Raw genomic sequence first — 14,755 nt, forward strand, 5'->3', positions numbered from 1 at the left:
AATAGAGTTGTGGATGAGTGGAACAAACTCCCGAGTACCGTTATAGAGGCCAGAACGTTGTGTAGCTTTAAAAATAGGTTAGATAAATACATGAGTAGGTGTGGGTGGGTGTGAGTTGGACCTGACTAGCTTGTGCTACTAGGTCTGATGCCCTGCTCCTTCCTTAAGTGGAAGTGACCTGACTAGGTGGGTCACTGGGGTAATCTGAGGGGACATAGACCTGCTTCGCATGGGTCAGTAGGCCAGCTACAATTTTCCTTCTTTCTTATGTTCTTAAGTTGGTCCACAGACCTCAAGTACGTGTATTATGTATGGTCTTTATCTGATGACATTCCTGTCTGTCTGTCTGTCTGTCTGTCTGTCTGTCTGTCTGTCTGTCTGTCTCTCTCTCTCTCTCTCTCTCTCTCTCTCTCTCTCTCTCTCTGTTTCTCTGTCTCTCTGTTTCTCTGTCCCTCTCTCAGTCTGTCTGTCTGTCTCTCTCTTTCTCTCAGTCTGTCTCTGTTTGTCTGTCTGTCTGTCTTTCTCTGTCTGTCTGTCTCTCTCTCTCAGAACACACTGAGAGAGAGAGAGAGAGAGAGAGAGAGAGAGAGAGAGAGTCCTGGGGCGGTGGGATGAGGGAGGGGGGGGGGTGTCAGACATGCTATCCCACAATCCTCCTCAATGAGAATGGAATTCAATTCTTTCCCAAGCAAATCGCATTTAGGAGCTGCCAGCGGCGACTCTCAGCGCTGCAAAATAGCCGCCTTAATTCCTCATATGAATTCCCAGTTATTGTGTAGTGTTCAGTCCTACCTCGTGATCATATTACGGGGGAATTTGATCCTTGTTACAGTAGGATTGGTATTGATTCCCTTCCTACCTGGCATCAGATTGTCTCTGTTTAGTTGAATTAGCGACGGCTGCAAGACGAAGGGGGTTAAACTTTTGAACATTTTATCTAAGAGAAAGTATTCAGGCTTTTTAAAAGGGGATTCAGCGTTTTAAAAGAGGATTCAACCTTTTTAAAGAGGATTCAACCTTTTAAAAGAGGATCAAACCTTTTAAAAGAGGATTCAACCTTTTAGAAGAGGATTCAACCTTTTAAAAGGGGATCCAACCTTTTTAAAGAGGGTCCAACCTTTTAAAAGAGGATTCAACCTTTCAAAAGAGGATCCAACCTTTTAAAAGAGGATTCAACCTTTTAAAAGAGGATCCAACCTTTTAGAAAGGGATCCAACCTTTTAAATGAAGATCCAACCTTTTGAAAGAGGATACAACATTTTTAAAGAGGATCCAACTTTTTTATAATAATACAACCCTTTTTAAAGAGGATCTTAACCCCTTTTCAAGAGAATCCAACTCTATTTAAAGAGGATCCAACCCTTTTTTTAAAGAGGATTCACTTTTTTTTAAAGAGGATACAACTCTCCTTAAAGAGGACCAAACGACTTTCATCTAGGCTTTAATCTCCTTGTTTATGCCTGCCGGATCCCATGATCAAAACAATTTAATCCTCACCCAAAGAGAATCAGTGTCAGAAAATTGGCAAAGAAAATCTGAATAAGCGATTAAATACGGGTAACGCAGCCGGATGGATGGGATCCAATCATCCATCCTTAGCATCACTGCCGTCAGTCGTCTGCCTCCGCTTCTGATCCTATAATATATTCCTTTTACGCAATTTAATGAGCAGTACAAGATTTCCACTAGACTCTTGGGAGTTGGATCCCCTTTCTGAGCCTCTGAAGCCAGTTCACATAGATGGCTTATTGAATTCAATATGTATGTATATATATACATATATATATATATATATATATATATATATATATATATATATATATATATATATATATATATATATATATATATATATATATATATATATATATGAGAGAGAGAGAGAGAGAGAGAGAGAGAGATTATGTATGTGTGCTTGTACCCAAAACATTGCTCTCTCTTTATCTGTCTGCTTGTCTCTCTCTTTCTACCTACCTACCAACCACACACCACCAACACCACCAACACCACCAAGCCACCAACACCACCAAGCCACCAACACCACCAAGCCACCAACACCACCAAGCCACCAACACCACCAAGCCACCAACACCACCAAGCCACCAACACCACCAAGCCACCAACACCACCACACCACCAAGCCACCAACACCACCAAGCCACCAACACCACCAAGCCACCAACACCACCAAGCCACCAACACCACCAAGCCACCAACACCACCACACCACCAAGCCACCAACACCACCAAGCCACCAACACCACCAAGTCACCAACACCACCAAGCCACCAACACCACCAAGCCACTAACACAACCAAGCCACCAACACCACCAAACACCACCAAGCCACCAACACCACCAAGCCACCAACACCAACAAGCCACCAAGCCACACACACCAAGCCACCAACACCACCAAGCCACCAACACCATACCAGCACCACCAGGTACCAGCCAGCCATAGCAGGCACCGCAGGTACCAGCACCACCAGGCCACCAGCACCGCCAGGTACCTGCACCTGCAGGCCACCACCAACACCTTGCCAAACCACCAGCACCGCAGGCCACTAACACCGCAGGCCACCAGCACCGCCAGGAGCCAGCAGCCGCAGGCCACTAGCCCCGCAGGCCACCAGCACCGCCAGGCCACCAGCACCACCAGGGCGCAGCTTACCGCAGGCCACCAGCACCGCAGGCCACCAAGCACCGCCCAGGCCACTAAGCCGCCAAGGTACCAACGCCACCAGGCCACCAGGCACCAGGCACCACCCAGCCAGGCACCTACCGAGGCCACCAGCACCGGCCAGCCACCAGCGCCAGGTACCAGCCAAGCCCATGCCCGGACCCAGCAGCGCAGGTACCAACGCACCAGCGGCCATGCCACGCCAGCCAGGCCGCCAGCACCACCAGGCCACCAACGCCGCCGCAGGCCACCAGCACCGCCAGGCCACCAGCGCCGCCAGGCCACCAGCACCGCCCAGGCCACCAAGCACCAGTACCACCGCCACCGCCACCGCCGCACCACCGCCACCGCCAGGGCACCGGCGCCAGGCCAGCCACCGCGAGGCCACCAGCACCGCAGGCCACTAACGCCGCAGGCCACTCGCCACCAGCCAGGCCAGCACACCGACACCGCCCGAGCCAGGCCACCACCCGCCCCTGAGCACCAGCACCTGCACCGCAGCCACCAGGCCACCAGCACCGCCAGCCACCAGCACCGCAGGCCACTGCCAACAAGCCGCCAGGCCACCAGCGCCGCAGGCCCGCCAGCGCCGCCAGGCCAGCAACCGCCAGGCCACCAGCACCGCAGGCCACCAACGCCGCAGGCCACCAAGCACCACCAGGCCACTAACGCCACCAGGCCGCCAAGGCGTCGCCCAGGCCACCAGCACCGTTACCAGGCCGCCACGCCAGGCCAGGCCGTCACCGCAGCCACCAGCCGCCACTGAGCAGGCCACCAACCGCACCGCACCGCCGGACCACGCACCAGGCCGCAGGCCGCCAGACCACCAGCCGCCACCAGTGCCGCAGGCCACTAACACCGCCAGATGCCAACGCCACCAGGTACCAGCTTACCCGCACCGCGCCGTCAGCCTACCAACGCCACCGAGTACCAGCACCGCCAGGCCACCAAGGCACCGCCAGCCGCCTGCCAACACCAGCACCGCCAGCCACCGCCGGAGTACCAGCGCCACCGATACCAAGCACCGCAGGCCACCAGCACCGCCGGAGGCCGCTAACGTTGACCACCGACCGCCAGGCCACTGTTGCCAGGCCACCAGCACCGCAGGTACCGAACGGCCGCAGGCCAGGCTGCACCGCCAGGCCGCCAACCAAGGCCTACCAAGCGCCGCAGGCCACCAGCACCGCCAGGCCGCCAAGCGCCGCGGGCCACTAACAAGCCGCCAGGCCACCTGCACCCGCCAGGTACCAACGCCACTAACCAAGCCACCAGCACCGCCAGGCGCCAGCACCAGCAGCCGCAAGGCCACCAGCGAGCCACCACGCCGCCACCGGTACCAGCACCGCAGGCCACCACGCCGCAGGCCGCCAGAACACCGCAGGCCACTAACCCCACCAAGGCCACTAACCCCACCAGCCACCAGCGCCACCAAACCGCCAGCTGCCAGGAGCCCAGCACCGCAGGCCGCCAGCACTGCAGGTACCAGCACCGCAGACCAACCAAGCACCGCACCGCCAGCGCCGCCAGGCCGGGTCCAGCACCGCAGGCCACCAGCCGCAGACCGCCAGCAGCCAGGCCACCAGCGCCACCGCACCAGCCAGCACCAGGCCACCAGCACCGCAGGTACCAGCACCGCCAGGCCAGGCCATGCACCGCCAGGCCACTAACGCCGCAGGCCACTAACGCCACCAGGCCAGCAACACCGCAGGCCACAAAGGCGCCGCAGGCCACCATCACCGCAGGCCACCAGCCACCGCCAGGCCACCAAGCACCGCCAGGTGACCAGCACCCGCACCGCCAGCACCGCCAGGCCACCAGCACCGCAGGCCACCAGCACCGCAGGCCACTGGAATTGCCAACCAGGTACCAACGCCGCCAGGCCACCAGCGCCGCAGGCCACCAGCACCGCAGACCACCAGGCACCGCAGGCCACCAAGGCACCGCAGGCCACCAAGCACCGCCAGGCCACTAACGGCACCGCCAGGCCACCAGCACCGCGACACCAGCACCGCGGTACGGCCTGCCGCACGCCGCAGCGCAGCCAGCCACCGGAGCCACCTTTTGCCGACACCGCCACCAGCACCGCAGGCCACCAGCACCGCACGGCACTGCCACAGGCCACTGGCATCCGCAGGCCACCGAATGCCGGCCACCAATGCCGCCAGGCCGACCAACCGCGTACCCGGCCACCTGAAGGCACCAGCCACCAGCACCACCAGCCACCAGCACCGCACCTTAGGCACCAGCAGGCCGCCAGCCGCCAGCACCGCCAGACCCAGGCCACAGGCACCACGCCAGGCCAGCTAACAACGCAGGCCACCAAGCGCCACCAGGCCACCAGGCACCACGGGCGCAAGAGCCAGGCCGCTGGCACTGCCAGGCCACCAAGCGCCGCCAGGCCACCAGCGCCGCCAGGTACCGCTGACGCCAGGCCACCAAGCACCGCCAGGCACCAGCAGCACCGCCAGGCCACCCAGGCACCGCAGGCCACCAAGCACCTGCCCAGGCCACTAACGCCAGCCAGGCCACTAACCGCCGCCAGGCCACCAACACGCAGGCCACCAGCGCCGCCAGGCCACCAGCGCCGCGAGGCCACCAAGCAGGCCGCCAGGCCACGCCGCCACCGCCAGCACCACCCAGGCCACCAGCGCCAGCCAGGCCATGCCAGCACCGCAGGCCACCACGCCGCACCTTGCACTAACCCGCAGGCCACTGGCCACCAGGCCACACCCAGCCACCAGCCAAGTACCAACGCAGGCCGCCACCAGCACCGCAGGCCACCAGCGCCGCAGGCCACCAGCACCGCCAGGCCTACCAGCGCCGCCACCACCGCCAGGTATCAGCACCACCAGCCACCAGCACCGCCAAAGGTACCAGCACCACCGATACCACTGCCACACCACCAGCACCGCCAGGCCGCCAGCACCGCCAGGTACCAGCACCGCGCCACCAGCGCCGCAGGCCACTAACGCCGCCAGGCCACTAACACCACCAGGCCAGCAGCACCGCAGGCCACAAACACCGCAAATACCATCACCGCAGGCCACCAGCACCACCAGCGCCAGGCCAACCAACCGCCAAGCCAGCAACGCCAGCCACCACCACCAGCACCACCGACCACCAGCACCAACAGGCCACCAGCACCGCAAGTACTGAACGCCGCCAGGCCACCAGCACCGCAGGCCACCAAGCACCGCAGGCCGCTAACCGCAGACCGCCAGCACCGCAGGCCGACCAGCACCGCAGGCCAGCCACCAACACCACCAAGCCACCAACACCACCACACCACCAACACCACCAAGCCACCAACACCACCAAGCCACCAACACCACCAAGCCACCAACACCACCAAGCCACCAACACCACCAAGCCACCAACACCACCAAGCCACCAACACCACCAAGCCACCAACACCACCAAGCCACCAACACCACCAAGCCAGCACTAAGCCAGTGTTCCTCCACAGGAGTCCGACGCTACATAGGCTGCAACCACATCCGCTCGTACGAGTACTTCACAGAGTCCATCAATAGCGTGTGTCCCTTCATGGGCCTGGAGTGTGGGTCGTGGGAGGCGTACTGGCAGGGCGTGTGCTGGCAGTGTGGGCGTGGGCTGGAGAGGTGCGCCACCATGGGCGCTCATGCTGATGTCTACAACAAGACTGAGAGGACACCCAGGAAGTTGTACTTGATCACGGACGACCAGAGTCCGTTTTGTAGTGAGTGAGAGTGTGCGAGAGAGAGAGGGAGAGAGAGAGAGAGAGAGAGAGAGAGAGAGAGAGAGAGAGAGAGAGAGAGAGAGAGAGAGAGAGAGAGAGAGAGAGAGAGAGAGAGAGAGAGAGAGAGAGAAAGAGACAGAATGCTAAGCTCTATTTAGCATTATGCAATTTAACACACACACACACACACACACACACACACACACACACACACACACACACACACACACACACACACACACACACACACACACACACACACACACACACTCACACACAGGAGACAGACATGAAGCATTAAACTACAGACCAGTGTCACTGACATGTATAGTATACAAAATCATGGAGAAGATTATCAGGAGAAGAATGGTGGAACACCTAGAAAGGAATGTTCCCATCAACAGCAGCCAACATGGTTTCAGGGACGGGAAATCCTGTGTCACAAACCTACTGGAGTTCTATGACATGGTGACAGCAGTAAGACAAGAGAGAGAGGGGTGGGTGGATTGCATATTCTTGGACTGCAAGAAGGCGTTTGACACAGTTCCACACAAGAGATTGGTGCAAAAACTGGAGGACCAAGCAGGGATAACAGGGAATACTTGTCAGGAAGACAGCAGCGAGTCATGGTACGTGGCGAGGTGTCAGAGTGGGCACCTGTGACCAGCGGGGTCCCACAGGGGTCAGTCCTAGGACCAGTGCCGTTTCTGGTATTTGTGAACGACATGACGGAAGGAATAGACTCTGAGGTGTCCCTGTTTGCAGATGACGTGAAGTTGATGAGAAGAATTCACTCGATCGAAGACCAGGCAGAACTACAAAGGGATCTGGACAGGCTGCAGACCTGGTCCAGCAATTGGCTCCTGGAGTTCAATCCCACCAAGTGCAAAGTCATGAAGATTGGGGAAGGGCAAAGAAGACCGCAGACGGAGTACAGTGTAGGGGGCCAGAGACTACAGACCTCACTCAAGGAAAAAGATCTTGGGGTGAGTATAACACCAGACACATCTCCTGAAGCGCACATCAATCAAATAACTGCTGCAGCATATGGGCGCCTAGCAAACCTCAGAACAGCATTCCGACATCTTAATAAGGAATCGTTCAGGACCCTGTACACCGTGTACGTTAGGCCCATATTGGAGTATGCGGCACCAGTTTGGAACCCACACCTAGCCAAGCACGTAAAGAAACTAGAGAAAGTGCAAAGGTTTGCAACAAGACTAGTCCCAGAGCTAAGAGGCATGTCCTACGAGGAGAGGTTAAGGGAAATCAACCTGACGACACTGGAGGACAGGAGAGATAGGGGGGACATGATAACGACATACAAAATACTGAGAGGAATTGACAAGGTGGACAAAGACAGGATGTTCCAGAGATTGGACACAGTAACAAGGGGACACAGTTGGAAGTTGAAGACACAGATGAATCACAGGGATGTTAGGAAGTATTTCTTCAGCCACAGAGTAGTCAGTAAGTGGAATAGTTTGGGAAGCTATGTAGTGGAGGCAGGATCCATACATAGCTTTAAGCAGAGGTATGATAAAGCTCACGGTTCAGAGAGAGCGACCTAGTAGCGATCAGTGAAGAGGCGGGGCCAGGAGCTCGGACTCGACCCCCGCAACCTCAACTAGGTAAGTACACACACACCACACACACTCACACACACACACACACACACACACACACACGAGGATCAAGTAAGTCTACAAGGGGATCTGGACAGGCTGCAAGCCTGGCCTGACAAAATAACCCTTAGAGTTTAACCCCAACAAGTGCAAAGCTATGAAGCCTGGGAAAGGAAAAATAAGACCACAGACGGAGTACAGTCTAGGAGGTCAGAGGTTGCAAAACTCACTCAAGGAAAAGGATCTTGGGGTGAATATAACGCTGAGCATATCTCCTGAGGCGCACATCAATCAGATAACTGCTGCAGCATACGGGCGCCTGGCAAACCTGAAAATAGCGTTCCGATACCTCAGTAAGGAATCGTTCAAGACTTTGTACACCATGTACAGCAGGCCCATACTGGAGTATGCAGCACCAGTTTGGAACCCGCACCTTGTCAGATACGTAAAGAAATTGAAGAAAGTGCAAAGGTTTACAAGAAGACTGGTCGCAGACCAGTCTTCTGGGGTTTGTCCAGCGAGGAGAGGTTAAGGGAACTCAACCTGATGACACTGATAGGAGGGATAGAGGGAACATGATAATGACATAAAATACTGAGATGAATTAGCAGGGTGGACAGAGACAGGATGTTCCAGAGATGGGACACAGCAACAAGGGGACACAGTTGGAAGTTGAAAATTCAGATGAGTCACAGGGATGTTAGGAAGTATTTCTTCAGTCATAGAGTTGCCAGGAAGTGGAATAGTCTGGAGAGTGATGTAGTGGAGGAAGGATCTATACATAGCTTTAAGAAGAGGTATGATAAAGCTCAGTGGACTTAGTAGCGACCAGTGAAGAGGCGGGGCCAGGAGCTATGACTCGACCCCTGCAACAACAATTATGTAAACATAACTAGGTGAGTACACACACACACACACACACACACACACACACACACACACACACACACACACACACACACACACACACACACACACACACACACACACACACACACACGGCCACTCAACATTTACATACATATAGCTGTTTTAAAGTTTATATATGCGTATGTGCATGTCCATGTACGTGTCGTTTATGTACGTTTACGAGAGTCTTTACGCACACATGTGCACGCAGATGTATGCTAGTGGTCTGTCGAAAAACACTTTTGCTCTAATTTCATCAGTGTACAATATATATATATATATATCTATATATATATATATATATATATATATATATATATATATATATATATATATATATATATTACGGTAGGTTAAATTAGGTTAGGTGTCTTTAAAGACATTAATTAGGGGAGGTGACCTGACCTGAGGTGACCTGACCTGTGGTGACTTGACTTGAGGTAACCTGTGGTGACCTGACCTTGCAGGGTACCACCACCGAGTGAGCGTGGTGATGTCCTTTACGCCAGAGGCTCGACTTCAAGGAGGTGACATCGGTGTCTTCTATATCACCTTGTATGGTCAGCAGGGAACCTCACCTCATCTCAAACTGAACCCTGAGTACGTGGTTGCAGGGGTCGAGTACCAGCTCCTGGCCCCGTCTCTTCACTGTGTGTGTATATATATATATATATATATATATATATATATATATATATATATATATATATATATATAATTTGACCCAGAATATTTCCTAATTTCTCTTGCTAACTACAACCACTATTAATACCACTACTACCACAGCTACAACCACTATTAATACCACTATTACCACAGCTACAACCACTATTAATACCACTACTACCACAGCTACAACCACTATTAATACCACTATTACCACAGCTACAACCACTATTAATACCACTACTACCACAGCTACAACCACTATTAATACCACTACTACCACAGCTACAACCACTATTAATACCACTACTACCACAGCTACAACCACTATTAATACCACTACTACCACAGCTACAACCCCTATTAATACCACTACTACCACAGCTACAACCCCTATTAATACCACTACTACCACAGCTACAACCACTATTAATACCACTACTACCACAGCTACAACCACTATTAATACCACTACTACCACAACTACAACCACTATTAATACCACTAGTACCACTGTTAATACCACTACTACCACAATTACAACCACTATTAATGCCACTACTACCACAACTACAACCACTATTAATGCCACTACTACCACAAGTACTACCACAACTACAACCACTATTAATGCCACTACTACCACAAGTACTACCACAACTACAACCACTATTAATGCCACTACTACCACAACTACAACCACTATTAATACCACTACTACCACAACTACAACCACTATTAATACCACTACCACCACCATCGCTGCTCCCACCAGAGAGGTCTTCTTCGAGCCTGGTAACGTGTACATGTACATGATTGGTACAGCTGACCTGGGACCCCTGCAATACGTGGTGTTGCAGTGGCACTACGTCACAGCCTACTACAATCCCCTCACCTGGCGCCTGCTCACCCAGCCTACCATCTACGTCAACCGCGTCCACATCGACTCCATCGAGATGCAGAAGAGGTAAGTCTTGACGTGGGGATCTTTATATCTACAAGTACATGATGCAACTTATACAGACCATAGCTGACATCAATGACATACTACTATATAGAAAGCCGCTTGTTATGCAGAGCATTTCTCGCAAGTTAGGTCAGTTTTGTAATAAAGTTGGTAGAATTACCGACAATATGTAAAGTAAAAGGACACAAGTGCAACTAATGTGACATTTATTGTGGCAATGTTTCGCTCTCCAGGAGCTTTATCAAGCTATTACTTGATAAATAATAGCTTAATAAAGCTCCTGGAGAGCGAAACGTTGCCACAATAAATGTCACATTAGTTGCACTTGTGTCCTTTTACTTTACATAGGTCAGTTTTGTCCCCAGGATGCGACCCACACCAGTCGCCTAACACCCAAGTACCTATTTTACTGCTAGGTAAACATGGACAGCAGGTGTCTTAAGGAAACACCTTCCAATGTTTCCAATTGTACCGGGGATCGACCCCCTGACTTAACTGTGTGAACTGAGTGCCCTGGTGGATTTCGATATGGCCTTTGTAGCTCAGTGGTGCAGCGTTCGGCTTACAATTCAAAGGACCTGGGTTGATATTCCGGGTTAGAGAGGGAAGGTATGGGCAAGCCTCCTTTCACCTGCTGCCCATGTTCACCTAACAGTAAGTAGGTACCCGGGTGTTGTGGGTCGCATCCTGGGTAAGGACAGAAGACAGCAACATGGCTGGACTTACTATTATTTACTGGGTCATACAGCGCAAGACGTGATGGAGGCTCGATCCTCCGTCTGCTGAGAGCCAGACATACGCGCTTCCTATATGTACTCACCTAGCTGTACAATAATCTTAAAAAGACCCCTGGCTGTACAATAATCTCAAAAAGACCCCTGGCTGTACAATAATCTTAAAAAGACCCCTGGCTGTACAATAATCTTAAAAAGACCCCTGGCTGTACAATAATCTTAAAAAGACCCCTGGCTGTACAATAATCTCAAAAAGACCCCTGGCTGTACAATAATCTTAAAAAGACCCCTGGCTGTACAATAATCTTAAAAAGACCCCTGGCTGTACAATAATCTTAAAAAGACCCCTGGCTGTACAATAATCTCAAAAAAGACCCCTGGCTGTACAATAATCTTAAAAAGACCCCTGGCTATACAATAATCTTAAAAAGACCCCTGGCAGTACAATAATCTCAAAAAGACCCCTGGCTGTACAATAATCTCAAAAAGACCCCTGGCAGTACAATAATCTCAAAAAGACCCCTGGCAGTACAATAATCTCAAAAAGACCCCTGGCTGTACAATAATCTCAAAAAGACCCCTGGCAGTACAATAATCTCAAAAAGACCCCTGGCAGTACAATAATCTCAAAAAGACCCCTGGCTGTACAATAATCTTAAAAAGACCCCTGGCAGTACAATAATCTCAAAAAGACCCCTGGCTGTACAATAATCTTAAAAAGACCCCTGGCTGTACAATAATCTTAAAAAGACCCCTGGCTGTACAATAATCTCAAGAAGACTCCTAGCTGTACAATAATTTTAAGAGTCTTCTTCCTCCTCATCTTCATGTTAGTGACCTCCGCTGCAACAACGTGAATTGCAAGATAATCTTGCAGCGATCGTGTGCAAGAATCTTCCTCAGTTTTTTTTTTCACAAACTCAGTCAGACACCATTCATTTCCCCAGAACGATTTCCGTTCACTGGAATTTATTTGTCTCACGTTCCAGAAACGTTCTGCTGAAACGTTCTGCTGAAACGTTCTGCTGAGTGCTATACGTTTCCCCGGACATTCCACACGTTAGTTTGGGTGATTTTTTTTTCACAAAAATTTCGAAAAGTGCCTTTTGTTGTGTAAATTTGTTGTCTCTCGCTTTCCAGTAACGAGCTCTGCCACACTGATATATCTAAACGGCTTTCCAGCAGCGAGAACTGGAATACTTCCTTCTAGCCTTCCCACAGACGGGTACTACAGCATGGAAACTCCTTTCCAAGTCTGCAACCACAAGTTGTGAGGTCTGAAAACTTGTCTTCCAGGAAGAAGTTGTGAGGTCTGAGAGCTTCCCTCCTCCTCATCCTCCTCCTTCCAGAAAGGAGACTTTCAAGTCTTTAAAATGCCTTACATCCATTTCAAACTCTTTGACTTGGCTATAGCCTTTTTTTTCTATATTCCAGCCGCAAGTTGTGTTGGTTGTTCGTATCCGTCTTATGTTCTGAAAAGAATTCTGTGTCCATCGACATTTTCCTTTTTCGTTTAGGAAGAAGTTTTGTTGGTTGATATGGGCTTTTTGCGTTCCAGACTTGAGGTGTGTGCGGTGGACATTTTTTTTTATTATTTTGAGGCGATTTCCAGAGCGTGGCTGTGTTGTAGTTAATTATAAATACTGTCTGAAGCTGCTGGTTGTGGCTTGTGGAATACAGCACCAACAGGTTGGTAAGATACAAGTGCAAGAGTTAGGTATCTTTATTACGAAACGCTTCGCCTACACAGCAGGTTTCTTCAGTCTTGTACAGAAGAGTTAGCAGAATCAGTAGAGATGGAAAGACGATGTACTCAGTCTTTACATATTTGAAAACGTAAAAGACGTTAGTCAGTTCCCCAGTCAGGTGGCTGTGGGACTGACCACATTAAACGTACGTCTTCAGGGTGATGGACTGATAAAACCGTCTTGACATCTCTACTGCTTCTGCTCACTCCTCTGTACTCGACTGAAGAAGTCTGCTGTGTAGGCGAAACGTATCTGAATAAAGATACTTAACAGCATTCAGGTGAGGTATCGCCCATGTCCTTGTGTGTTGTCTCACGCATCTGATTTTCTTTTTTTTTCAGCAATGTTTTAGATTCCAAAAAGAACAATGAACATTAGCTCTCTCCCTTCCTTCCTTCTTTCTTCCATTTTTTTTCAACTCTGCCAGCGTCTCTCCCATTTTCCAGTTTGGAATTTCCAGGTCTGCATATGCTCTTCCAGTCGGGTACTTAAGTCCTGCGCTGGAGGCAGATGTCAACCTTCTTATTTCCAAGAGGGTATTGTTTATGTCTTCACTAGTGCCACTCCCAGTTTTCTCTTGCTATCTGGATACGACCTTCCAGTCAAGTATTTATCTTCGGGGCAGAACAAAACCTCACTTACACCTTTTTCTTCTTAAAAAAAGGGCACTTTTTGTGATCTGCTTTTCCCCGGTCGTATACTTGTACCTGATGCCATAAATATCCTTTAATCATTCGAAAAAAGAATTGGTATTGTGGACACAGATTTGGTACTGAAAATGACCTTTCGTTTTTCTCCCGTAGTTTTGTATTCTGTCATCAGTCTTATATCTGTTTTCCAGACATTAGTTCTGCTCCCTCGAGAAGCTCTAGCAGTCAGATTTCCTACTGGAAAAAGATTGACTTTTATTCCGCACATTCTTTTGCGTTCTGTCAATACTTTTCTTGTTTTCCAGATATGAATTTTGCGGTCTGGACGCTGCCTTCCAGTCAGGTACTCAGAGAAAGCTGGAGTGGCAGGCTGTGTGTCCCCAGCAGGCTCCACCTCCCGGGGCCTCGCTCCTGGGCACCATCATCAACTTCGATGTTGAAGACACTATCTACAACAACATCGACGCGGTCAACAGCGGTCTCAATAGCCTGGGCAACGGCCAGTTCATCAATAATCTTGCCTCCTCCACCAATCAGGTGGCCAGGGAGCTTATGGAGAATGCCAGGAGGAGGATAACAGCAGGACGAACAAACAAGAAGAGAAGGACGGGAGTTGGAGTGAACAATAAAAAGAGAAGGAACGAGAGGAAGTGGAGGATCTGGGGATAGGAGACAGGTTAACGCAGAGAATAGGTGTTAGTAAGAGAGAGAGAGACAGACAGACAGAGAGTAAGGAGGGAAAGCTACAGAGAGCGGAGACAGACATAAAACTAACGCAAAAAAGAAAGTCAACGACAATAGTTGCGCTTTTATAGCTGTAGAAAGATGTCTCTCACTGCCATCTAGTGAGTGCACGCCACACTACAATATTCATAACACTGCCATCTAGTGAGTGTACACCACACTACAATATTCATAACACTGCCATCTAGTGAGTGTACACCAAACTGCAGTTGTCATCTTCGTTAATATAATCACGAACAAGCGACAGAAGATGCAAAACAACCACGGGAGGAGTTGAATGATAGCTCTAGACCTTTCGTGTTGCAATCAACA

The 14,755-nt window shown here is 51.0% G+C and overlaps 1 protein-coding gene across 1 annotated transcript in view; it reads left to right on the plus strand.

The window, feature by feature from the left end:
- The window catches only part of LOC138854656 (pancreatic triacylglycerol lipase-like), a 30,291-nt gene extending 15,923 nt beyond the window's left edge, over positions 1–14,368 (plus strand). Inside the window, exons 8-11 of the mRNA XM_070099010.1 lie at positions 6,149–6,400; positions 9,402–9,534; positions 10,376–10,567; positions 14,005–14,368. Of these exons, the coding sequence (XP_069955111.1) occupies positions 6,149–6,400; positions 9,402–9,534; positions 10,376–10,567; positions 14,005–14,368 (941 nt within the window). The remainder of the gene's footprint in view (positions 1–6,148; positions 6,401–9,401; positions 9,535–10,375; positions 10,568–14,004) is intronic.
- Positions 14,369–14,755: the final 387 nt, after the last annotated feature.

Source organism: Cherax quadricarinatus, chromosome 66, assembly GCF_038502225.1.
Source record: "Cherax quadricarinatus isolate ZL_2023a chromosome 66, ASM3850222v1, whole genome shotgun sequence".
NCBI lineage: Eukaryota > Metazoa > Arthropoda > Malacostraca > Decapoda > Parastacidae > Cherax > Cherax quadricarinatus.